The sequence below is a fragment of the Sciurus carolinensis genome, chromosome 3 (assembly GCF_902686445.1).
Source record: "Sciurus carolinensis chromosome 3, mSciCar1.2, whole genome shotgun sequence".
In the NCBI taxonomy this organism is placed as follows: domain Eukaryota; kingdom Metazoa; phylum Chordata; class Mammalia; order Rodentia; family Sciuridae; genus Sciurus; species Sciurus carolinensis.
Genome location: NC_062215.1, coordinates 114,878,892 through 114,891,481, shown reverse-complemented (window position 1 = coordinate 114,891,481; position 12,590 = coordinate 114,878,892). Strand labels below are relative to the sequence as shown.

The 12,590-nt window shown below is 34.6% G+C and overlaps 1 protein-coding gene across 6 annotated transcripts in view; it reads left to right on the top strand.

Annotated features, from left to right (window-relative positions):
• The window catches only part of Cobll1 (cordon-bleu WH2 repeat protein like 1), a 154,149-nt gene that overhangs the window by 123,627 nt on the left and 17,932 nt on the right, over window positions 1–12,590 (top strand). For all 6 annotated transcript variants that reach the window (XM_047544802.1, XM_047544799.1, XM_047544798.1 and 3 more), the window contains 3 exons: window positions 8,226–8,379; window positions 8,808–8,882; window positions 10,143–10,262. In XM_047544802.1, the coding sequence (XP_047400758.1) occupies window positions 8,226–8,379; window positions 8,808–8,882; window positions 10,143–10,262 (349 nt within the window). The remainder of the gene's footprint in view (window positions 1–8,225; window positions 8,380–8,807; window positions 8,883–10,142; window positions 10,263–12,590) is intronic.

Below are 12,590 nucleotides of genomic sequence, written 5' to 3'. Positions count from 1 at the left end.
GTCTTCCAGCTCTAGTATTATTAAATTATTTTATCCTTTTCTTCTAAAATTGGATGAAAGGGCTTTGTCGTGTGAAGCTTTGATCAGTGGTAACCAAATGGTGATGCCTACTTCAACTCTGAGGATTTCTGAAACCCGGAGTACAATAGCAACATAAGAATTGAATAATGGGCATCTTTCTCCCTGGACTCCTGATTGTAGCATAGTAATCAACAGGAGCAGGTGGGTACCACTAAAAAGTGCTCAAAGACTTAAAATTTGAAGATGTGTTCAAATGAACTTGCTAAATAGAAAATACAAATGTTATCCTTGATGAATAATGGGTTTGGAAGGGGATGTGCTGGAGATTGAACCCAGGGGCACTTAACCACTGAACCACATCTCCAGCCCTTCGTTTTTTATTTTGAGACAGTCTCACTAAGTTACTTAGGACCTTGTTAAGTTGCTGAGACTGGCCATGAACTTGCAATCCACCTGCATCAGCCTCTCAAGTCACTGGGATTACAAGTGTATGTCACCAGGCCCAGCTTAACAAATAATGGATTTTAAATAGACAGTTTTGATAGAAATCTAGTGGCAAGCTTAGCCACTTGGAATCCTCTGAAGGGGATTACAAGTGGTTAATAAGCAAAAGGCACAGATTTTTGGTAGTAATATTTAGAAAACCTATAAATGAGTCCAACTCTAATCTCTTTGCTTTCTGTAATGATACTTATTTCAGCAGGTTGATAGTAGCAGCATTAAAACTGGTGGAAGAGATGACTGCTTACATAGTATGGATTAAAGAGTTCCTTGCCCTGATACTACTGTCCTGTTTCTCCTTCCCTTAATTACAGTTGTCTGGTCCCTGACATGCCACCCCCATTTCCCACACCCCTTCACTTGGATGTGGTAGTTTTTTCTTAATCTAAGTTAATCTGAACAAGCACGGACTTTCAGCACTATCAACAAAGACTCTTAAAACAGGTCTGTATATTGAGTAAGAAAATAGACTATATGGGCCTAGATTGTAAGGAGTAGGGACAACATGCCAGCCAAAGAAGAAATAAGAGAACAGGGAAGTAAACTTTCCCTGTTCTACCAAAAGATAGCATTTTATTTTTAAAAAGTTATGATAATAAAAACTGACATGTATGCTTTCATGTAATATAAACCAAAATCTTGTGCACACAGGCATGTATGTCTACATGTATAAAAGATAAGTGTGAAAGGGTAGACAACAAAACTCCTATGAGATACAATAAGCTTGTCTCTTTTAAATGATAACTAGCTTTCTTAGTAATAAGTACATCAAGTTCCCGAATTATGTGTTCAACTAATGATTTTATAGCTTCAGATCCGATAAATTAAATACACAATTTTATCTTAATTGCTATGAAAAAAGCTTTATGAGGTGATCTGTATTTTGGGGAATGACAGTGATTTTTTTTTTCTCCTCAGTTTATACATTGTTTGCATCTTATCTGTTATTCTGACTTTATGATTGAATCAATAATAAAACTGCTTTTATCATTTAAACTTATTTTCACAGTTGGCCTATTTTGCAAATTCATTACCTCGTGCTTCTATACTATAGTATATCTGCAAAATAATGACATTTAAGAAAATTGGCATTCTTATCTAAGCTATAAAATTATTTTAGAATTCTTCCCTCAAGAGTTTCTAAGAGTTAAAACTTTGCCCTAAGTTATATGAAAAGTTCAATCAATGCACTCCATCCATAGGGAATTTGGATACATCTAATGTCAGTTATAAGATATTCCATACTATCTCATAGTATTTACTTGGAATATTTAAGTTGGAGAAGAATAATGTTAATTTGTCCCTTAAAAAGAAAAATATAAGATATATCATTTATGATAATCTTAACAGGATTTCTTATGTTGTATTAACCCCACTCCTCCCCATGTGAAAATAATATTGTAAACATGATCAAAAAACTCTTACTAGAAACACTAAAATCTTTAAAATTGGGCTACTGTTTATATTCCTTAATTTTTTGTGAATGTATTGATTCCAATGACCCACATCTCATAATTCACCTAATGATTAATAAGTGACCTAATAACTAGAGAAAACCTAGTCCTCAGCTAGTCCTCAATACTACTTAATTCTGTTTTCATCTTAATTTAGTCTTATTTTGATCCAGTGAATTTTGGTCTGGATGAGAATTCTGGGGGATTAATTATCTGGCCTGGTTTTCAACCTGACCTTGCCCCTTTTGCTAGAGTGTTGTGTTTTTCCTGAAGTGTTTCCCTTTAACAGAGCACAAAGTTTGGTTATGTGTGTTCCTGTTACAGGTGCAGTGGTCACTAATGGCAGACAGACTTATCAGTAGCTTTAACTAAAGTAAATAATTGAATATCTCTAATGATTAACCAAAGCAGTTTCTCCTCTTTTCTCATATTGCAAACCCTTTAGACTTAATTTAATCTCAACCACTTTTAAAATATATATGTAATTTGACTAAAGGAAATATATCCTGGTTATAAAAGTGGACATTGATAAAAAAATTCTTTATATTCTTCATGTAAACTTTGCTTGTTAGATTGTTTAAATTTATATACTCTGATTCACATTCATGTACTCGTCACCAGAATTTAACAAACTAGTGTTAAATATTTAACTTTTATTAAAGTCCTTCATGGTATGATGAAATAACTTGAGGTGATTAAAGGTGGAGAACATTAGACACAGTGAATTTGGCTTATGCCTCAGACTAAGCACAGGTTCCTGAACATTGAGCACTGTTGGGTTTTAAGGTTGATCATAACTGATCTCACTGTCATCAAAGAGAAAGTCAGTCTTAAATACCTCCTTTTATTTATATCCATACTTTTCACGTTAACCTTAGTAACTATGATGTTCTTATTTTGTATACAGAAAATATTCACATACTTTAAAATAGACAAATGTCATGTAATTATATCAGATGGATATGGAACATATACTGTGTACTCTTTTGTATATGCTGTGTCATTTAAGGATCACAGCACCTTTTGACATAGGTATGGCTACTTTTCATAGATGAGGAGGCTGAAGGTCACAGAGACAATGAATGGCATGTTTCCTGGTTCTGCTCCTAGTGTTGACCATATTTTTGGTTACCGTGCGCTACCTTCCAACTTATGAACCTCTCTGAATAGATAGACTCACCTCCAGAATACTGGGTGATTTAACTCTGATCAGTGCAAAAGTAGACTTACTGGGAGACTGATGGGAGCTCATCCTGAAGGACACAAGAGAGCACATTCTAAGTGGAAACTTGTGTTTTACTTAGATAACTGTGGTGGTAAGTCTGCTTTCTAGCATCAAATGTTCCTGTGTTTGGAACACTTCCAATCGTGTGTACTAGATATGTATATTTTACATATATCCCAAGTACACACCAGCTTTATTGGCTAGTCTAACCAAGAAATACTTGAGTCTTCTAATGTAAAGGCTCCATCTTTTCTTGCAGACTTGCACTCAAGAGAAGGATGTGTTCAGTAGATACAGAACATCTTTTCCTCAGAGCCCAAGTCCTCTTCCATGTTTGTGTTAGTAGTGATACTTTAGTCAACACAAAAAAGTTTCAAGTTTGACTTTTTTTTTTCTTTTTTCTTTTTTCTTTATTTTTTTTATTGTAAACAAATGGGATACATGTTGTTTCTCTGTTTGTACATGGAGTCAAGGCATACCATTTGTGTAATCATAAATTTACATAGGGTAATGTTGTTTGATTCATTCTGTTATTTTTTTCCCTTCTCCCCCACCCCTCCCACCCCTCTTTTCCCTCTATACAGTCCTTGCTTCCTCCATTCTTGCCCCCCTCCCTAACCCTAACTCTAACCCTAACACTAACCCCTCCCACCCCCCATTATGTGTCATCATCCACTTATTAGCGATATCATTCGTCCATTGGTTTTTTGAGATTGGTTTATCTCACTTAGCATGATATTCTCCAGTTTCATCCATTTGCCTGCAAATGCCATAATTTTATCATTCTTTATGGCTGAGTAATATTCCATTGTATATATATACCACAGTTTCTTTATCCATTCATCAATTGAAGGACATCTAGGTTGGTTCCACAATCTGGCTATTGTGAACTGAGCAGCTATGAACATTGATGTGGCTGTATCTCTCTCTGTAATATGCTGATTTTAAGTCCTTTGGGTATAGGCCAAGGAGTGGGATAGGTGGGTCAAGTGGTGGTTCCATTCCAAGTTTTCTAAGGATTCTCCACACTGCTTTCCAGAGTGGCTGCACTAATTTGCAGCCCCACCAGCAATGTATGAGTGTACCTTTCTCCCCACATCCTCTCCAACACCTATTGTTGCTTGTATTCTTGATAATCGCCATTCTAATTGGGGTGAGATGGAATCTTAGGGTGGTTTTGATTTGCATTTCTCTTATTACTAGAGTTGTTGAACATTTTTCCATGTTTGTTGATTGCTTGTAGATCTTCTTCTGTGAAGTGTCTATTCATTTCCTTAGCCTCAAGTTTGACTTTTATTAATTTTCTTTGACTGTACCTCAGCTGACTGAAGTTCTTTTCTGAGAATCTCTTAATAAAAACAACTACTCTCTTCTGTACCTCATAGTACAACTGAAAATATAAAGATATTTCTTTAAATGCTAACACTAGTATTACATCTCAAAACAAAACTTACATTCCTGTTGTTAATCTTGTGTTGATTATCTAAACTCAGTTCTTAGTCAGAACTCCTGCTTTTGGATCATCTTACACCAATTGTCACATTTACATTTTGTCCTTTTATTTGGGAAGTTTTCACCATTAATGACAGCATGGAATCTAGTTTTGACAAATACAGATTTTACCTCATATTACTTAGTAAGAGTCATGTCTCTCCTAATGTCCTTATTCTGCATTTCTTTGATTCAAATTGCAGTTCTAGAAATGTACACCCGTTTACACCTGTTTTGTAGAATAAGATTATACCACATATGCTTCCCAAGATATCCATGGCTTCGCTATTGATATATTTCAACAAATTTTAAATTCCTTATTCATAGAAATATATATATCCTGTATAAAAATACTAGCTTAATTTAGGATCTCCAGACTGATAAGTATATGAAATCATGGGTATTCTGTCTTTATGGATAGATTCACATAAATTTTGGAGTATAAAAATTCCTCCCTTTTAAAATTTCTATGCTGTCTGCTTTACTGTATTATGAAAGTTCTTAACTCCTACACACTATTGTCTGTGAGATTCACATCATGACTGCTTTTAACATGTAATAGGTGAGATACATAAGTGACAGTGATTGAGAATATAGTCTCAAGGTAGAAATATTTTTATTATATACCTCATGAAAGCAATCAGTCAAAACATGAGAAACATGGAACTAAGAGGAAAATCAAATGTTGCCATTACTTTGTGCACTCAGTGTTCTTACTGCATTCGTATTAATAAACCAGGTCTGCAATAAGAGTTGTGCTTGAGTAGCACTATATTGAAGTCAATTTATCAAGAAATAACATCTTTTGACTTTTAGATAAATATTTTTTAAATGTTCTTTTCACATTTTAGCCCTCTCCTTCATGTTCTCTGAATTTGTTAATATTATGAGATATCAAGTGAAAATTTCAGAACACAGAGGCATTATAATCTACTCAAAGCAATGTTTACTGCTAATTCCTCACTACATTTCCTTGTCAGCCATTTATTGCAGAGGATCTGTCTCTTGAATTATTTCAAAAGTCCATTGAGGATTCACCCCCATGACTGCCCCGATGCGGGGGTGGTTATCACAATAGTTGTTTAGAATTGACTTTAGGGACTCAGAATCAAAATCTGAGTTTGGGTAGCAGGTTTTCTTTTCTGGTTGGATTATGGGAAGTCTGACAGTTCTGGAGGAAGGACCAAAGTAATATGGTGGCAAGGGTTGGGGTGTGGCTGGCTGACTGTAGCTATATAACAACTGATATGGAAGAAGTTTAACATTTTTCACCTTTCTTAGAAGGAATGGTTAGTGAGGGGTTTGTGTGGCACAGCATCTGCCATGTATGCCTAATTGTACTTTGATTCCTGAGTGATCCATCTTCAGTATCTCACACAGTTGGCAGTGATGATAGCTAAATCAAATTTTTTTCCTTTGGGAACAGGCTTTTTTTTTTTAATCTGGCTGAAGTATTAGAAAGTTATGAAATGGTAAATTTGTCAAATTTTTCTTGGTGTGTGGCAAAGCACAAAGAAATTTTTTATGTATTAGATTATTTTGCTTGGATATACTTACATGGTCTTGTAAAACTGGAATGACCCAAGTTTACACAAACATCTAGTCCAAGTTTATCAAGGTCTCTTATTTACCCATGAAGAAGGAAATAAAGAATTCATTTCCCATTCACTTAACAAATATTGAGAAACTTCTGTGAGCCAGACAATTGTTCTAGAATTACAGCAATGAGCAAAATAGGAAAACAAGTTCCTGCCCTTACAGCCAATTTCAGTGGAAACAAATAATAAAACAGTAAATAAGTCAACTACATAGTATATTTGAAAGCTGTTAAGTGCTTACTGTAAAAAAATAAAGCTTGGAAATAGGATAGAAACTGTTGGGAGTCAGGGAAGAAGTCACTGAAAGGTGACATGTGAGAAATAACCAGAAGGAAATGATGGGGAGGAAGACGTTGAGCGATCAGAAGGAACATTTTGGGTTTAGGAACAGTCATGGTATCACCCCAAGGCAGCAAGAAGACCAGTGTGCCTGGAGTGATCTACTCTGTCTTTGAGATGATCAGAGACATCTAGTGGGGCTAGGACATCAATTATAAGGACTTCGATTTTCTGTGCCAATTGGGAAAATACTAACAGGTTTTGAACAAAACATCCTAAAGTGATTTACACATTTTAACAAGATCCCTTTTTCTGCTGTATTGAGAAAGGGCAGTAGGCAAGCATTGTAGAAGCAGAGCCCTGTTAGAAGGTTTTTGTTGATTGACTCTGTGGTCGAAGTCAAGCTGATGCTGGATGTCTTTTAAGTGAGGAGCCAATGGCGCAGACTTGTTCTGAATAGTCAGAGGAGATGACAGCATAATGGAAGGATGTCTTGCTCTTTGCAGAGATAGTAAAGACCATGAAAAGAACAGGGAGAACAGGGTTTGGAGGTGCAGAGAGGAAAAGGAGTGATTGCCAAGATCTCAGTTTTAGACGTATTAATATGAAATGGCTTTGAAGTGGAGACCCAAACAGGTCCACAAGGAGACATGAGTTTAAAATTACCAGCATATATTTATAAAACCTAAAAGCAATAAATGAAATCATTGAGAGTGAGTATAGACACTAACTAGAACATGTCCAAGACCTGAGCCCTGGATAACACCAATGTTGGCCAGGAGATAAAAGTAATGAACCAAGAAAGCAGAATAGCCAGAGTGTGGGTCTGTTGAGAGTGAGGAATGGGATGTCCTGGGTAAGAAAAAGCATTGCAGAAAGGAGGTCACATGTGTTTATTGCAGCTGCCAGGTCCAATAATTGTGTTCTGAGAAATGACCATCAATTTATTTGTGGTCAAGGTCATTGATGACTTTGATAGGAAAAGTGTTAATGGGTCAAGGGTTGGTAAAAGTGTAGTTGGAGAATCTCAAATGGGAAAAGAGAAATTACAGACATAAACCAACTCTCTTAAGTTTTGTTGTAAAAGAAAGAGCAAAGATGGTGTGGCAGTTGGCCAGGAGGCATGAGTCTGCCTGAGGAGGCAGGATAGTCCTAGGGTCTGCTGACAGTCACCTGCCAGGAATGTGAGCAGTAGCTGTTTGAGGTCTGTGACCTCAAAGGACCTTGCCTCAGGTAAATATAAATTTTTGAAACATTTTCCACTGATACTTGTGCTGAAAAGAGATAGATTAACCAAGCCAGCTATTAGTGTACAAATAGTCTTCCCTTTTTCATCCTTTACATTCAATAATTTCTCTGATTCTTCTTTGAAAGTTAGTTTTTAACTGTATTTCTCAAAAGTCTTCTACATTGGGGTTTGTTTTTTGACGATTAGTCCCCTGTCCTAGCCTAAGTTAGTTGAGGAGGGCCATTATTTATTTTTCCTTACATATCTATCCCATTACCTTCTGCACAGATGTTCCATAAATGTTTTTTGAATGAATTACTATTATGTTCCATTTTGGTAGGTGACAGAATTGTTATAAAATTCTGTGTCTTCCTAATTTTTGCAATTAATTTCTAAATATAGGATTGTGGTGGTTTTGTTTTCTACAGAGTCCCTGTGAAGCAGGCATAGTGAGAACAGGCTCACTGCAGCTCAGTAGCACATCCATCGGGAATTCATCTTTGAGGAGAATGAAGCGAAAAGCACCTTCCCCACCCTCCAAAACAGCCCAGCATCCAAGTGATAGAAATGGTCAAGTGACTGGTAATGTTACTTTTCCCAATAATATTAGTATTATGTTTTGTCTAATACAAACAGAAATGATATATATTTATGTCTTTCATTGAATAATGACATTTAGGATTTATAAATTGTCACTGATTATTCTCACTTAGCTGCTTTTTAAAAATCTGCAACGTAAAATGACAAAATCATACAGCTTCATTATCCTAAAATGAGCAGGTTATAATTTGTAAATTTATTTAGCAAACACTGTCACTTCAGGATTGACTTATGTAGTAATGGGAATCTAAATGGAATTTAATCATTTCACAGTTGGGTAGTAAAATGACTTTTAAGCAAGGTTAGGGCTCAATTCTTTCTGGATTGTATATATATATAAAAAAACTATGTGAAGCTGTTAAGGTGTTTTGTGTGTGAGGCTTGTTTTTAAGGTGTGTTGTTTCTTTCAGCCCTGCAGTCAGTAGATGGGGTTTCTCCAGACAGTGCTTTGGAAACAAGTTCCCCTGAGGGGCCATCCAGCCCAGGTATGACACCTTTACTCCACTCTGTGTCAGTACTGGAAAAGAATTTCCAAGACAATTGAGGAATGGATTTAATTAGAATGCTCTACATGAAACAGATCAGATTCTTTGACCTCATTTCCCAAATTTATTTTGTGAAAAGAATTCTCCTCCCCTTACTCCCCCCAGGAGTAGAGATTAGAGTCTGAAACTGGCACAAGATCAACATTTCAGTTCTAGAATTATACCTAGAGGACTTTCCCTGTTTGGTCTCTTGTTTTTTCTTATGCAATGTCAGATCGACATTTGTTAACCTCCTTCCCAAGGGTACTGACACATCATAGTTAGAAACGTTTGGTATGTTTGGGGGGAAAAAAACTTAAATTATAAGCATAGTTTCTTTAGGCAATGCAACATACAAGGTATCCTACTGTGATGGTAAAAAATCTGCTACCCTGAAAATTCTGTTTTGTAGCTTGCATTGTCAATTCTTTTCACATAAGTAAAATTTCAGCAAAAATAAAATTGATCCAATTTAATATCATTTCCAATATTTTCAATAATAGCTACTTAGTGGCCCCTATAAAAAGATGTACAATAAATCTCTCACCCTTTGTTAGACCTAAGTGAAAGCGATAGATTAGAAATGTAATACAGAAACAGATTATTATATGCTAGTACTTTAGCATGGGGATAATTTGGTAAGTATGAAAAATACTTAATATGACTATCTAATTTTAAATACTTAATAGGACTAATATAAATACTTAAATACTAATATAAATACTTAAATACATAAATACTTAATATGACTATCTAATCATTTATTTTCACAAATTTGGAAGAGTCCAGGAGCTCCTAAATTTTAAGCTAATTTTTTAATATTTGTGATATTTATGAATTTGGAAATTGACATATATAAGAATTTCTTACTCCTGTGTTTGTGATTTAAAATATTACTGTTATATAACTAATGATGATTTTTCTGAGAATAATATAAATGATACCTTCCTATTCCACAAAGGAAATATATACTGAATAACATTAACAACTTGAATGTATAGTGAAATTAAAAGATTTTGAAGTCCTGGAAAAAGATGTGCATGCTATTCAAATTCTGCTTGGTATCTGTTTCTCTCCCTTTGTTCCCTTTTACCTCTTCATGTTTAATGCATGGATAATTGTGAGCTCAGAAATCTGATTTCTTCCAAAATGCTTCCTGGTCTCTGCTAGCTTAACTTTGTTGTCTAAGTGCCATTTCTACAGACTCTGCTTCCTTGGCAGAAGCCTACCTGGGCCCTGGGATCCTCAGTCATGAACAGAGCACTGCTCCCAAATTGACAGATGAAACTTCTCTCTCCGAGGGCCCTGGAACGCCTGAGGCAGCCGTAGCATCATTGACATGTAGGTGTCGGGCCTCTCCTGATTGTGGCTTTGTTTTATGTAGCTTAAGAGTCATTCAGTATAGATTTAATTACTTGTGAAACCTTTCTGTAAGAATTTTTCATAAATAAATAGGAATTTCTTTTCACTTGAAATTTTATCTCTGTTTGGAGTTTATAATAGTAAGCTATATAAATGAATATGACACAATGTAAGATTAATAAAATCAGGAATTCTGAAGAGTTTTACCTTCTCTTCTGTTTGAATTTCTACTTTGAGGGAACTTTTGAACTTTACTATTTTCAATGAATTAACTATAATATGGCTTAGATTCAGAATTGCCAAAAATGAGAAGGAATCCAAATGTCCCCATTCTGAAGAATGGGCAAATTGTAGTTTATCCACATATTAGAATACAGTACTTCTATCTAGCCATCAAAAGGAATGAACAGTGAATCTGTACAATATGGCTGAATCTAAAATGTATTATGTTAAATCAGGAGGCCAGATTCTAATGCCTAGATGTTGTATTCTTATTCATGTGACATTTTTGCAAAGGCAAAACATTTTTGCCAGAGATCAAGAAAGGTGAAAAAGTTTAGTTAACTAATAGAATTTTTCTGCCTTGACTGTGATGGTAATTATAGTTACACAACTATATGTTCATCAAAATCCAAATAATTGTGTGAATTTTACTGAATGGAAATTATTTTCCAAAGATGAAAGAAAAATAATTCTGGTAGCATCTATAATGTTTTGACACAGCCTGCATGTTTTGAATGAATGAATAACATGAAAATGTAATGTATTTGAATAGGATTAATTTAACACAATTATTTTGTAAAGGAGTAGTATTTATTAGGCAATTTTGCCATTTTGATGATCCCCAGGGAAAATATATAAGATATCTTAAAATTCCTAGTTAAATTTTAAACTTTAATAATTTCACATGTAATATGCTACAGACTTCCAAAAATGTCTTTTGAACATTTAAATAGCTATATTTTTTCCATATATTTAATTTTTAAAATTTTAAATAATTAAAAAATTCTTTTCAGTATTTGCTATCTTTAAAGGGACTGAAAAATTAAGATAAAACATTAAAATTATATAAAATGCATGTAAAAGGAATTTCAATAATTATACTTTCAAATGATTTTCAAAAATAATTTAAATAATTTTTTCATATTTATGCCTCAGAAGTCTTAAAAGTACTTTAAGATTTAGAATACCGTGTTCTTTGAAAGTGAAAATGCTGCCTTTAGAACTTATAAACCAGAAAGAAAATAGTTGTGATAGGATACTTGTGAAACTTATTCATTGCTCATAGCTCCTTCCCCATTTCTTTATTTCAGTGCTAGAATTTGGCACATACAAAACAAACTGGATTTTTTTTTAAGTGTGTGTATAACTGTGCTATTCAAACAGACTGAAAATTCTCTTGGGTGATTAGATTCTTAAAAGAATATTATTCTAAGTGAAATAGGTCAGACTCAGATATTCTGACAAGGGTTGAATGTTTTCTCTCACATGTGGAAGTTACAGCAAAAAAAGGATCACATGTAAATAGAAGGGAGAGCAATAGAGTAGAGAAGAGGATGGAAAGGGAGGGAGAGTGGAGGGCATGGGAAGTAGTAGTGGGTACAATCTACCAAAGTAAGAACATACCACAGTAAATCCTGCCTTAAATATAATTACAGAGTACTAATTAAAATAATAGTAACAGAAGGGAGATCAGTAGAAGCCAATCAGGGAGAGGGAGGAGGGAAGGGAAAGGGCAGGTAGTGGGGAATGAGATTGATCAAATTATGTGCATAATGTGTAGGCAACATGACATGATGAATCCCACCATTATGAATAATTATAATGCACCAGCAAAAAAATAATTATTGCCTTCTCTAAGACTTTGAATAATAGGAATGCTTTTCAAGTGGATAAAAATATATATTTAAGCAAGCCTGTGTGATTGTAACCACCGAGTCATCCCAGAAAAATTTGAAAAGATTTTGAAACATTATATTCATGCTTTATGTCTTAATTGAGACCAGTTTCTCAGTGAGGACCTCAAACTTGAAGAAAAGTTGTGTAACTGAAATACTTGTGACAGGCCTGAGAAAAATAGGGATAGTGATTGGTAATGTGCTAAATGACACATCAGTTAATATAATTTCCAAAAGAGCTTAATACATACTGAGGAGTCATGTATAAAACACATCTACATCTAAACCATCCTGGGCTTTTATTTTTCTGAGTACACAGTTTACAAATTGTGTAAATACACTCTTACTATGATATGATATTATAAACATATCATATTGCAGAAGGCATCATAGTGGCTATTGCATTTGT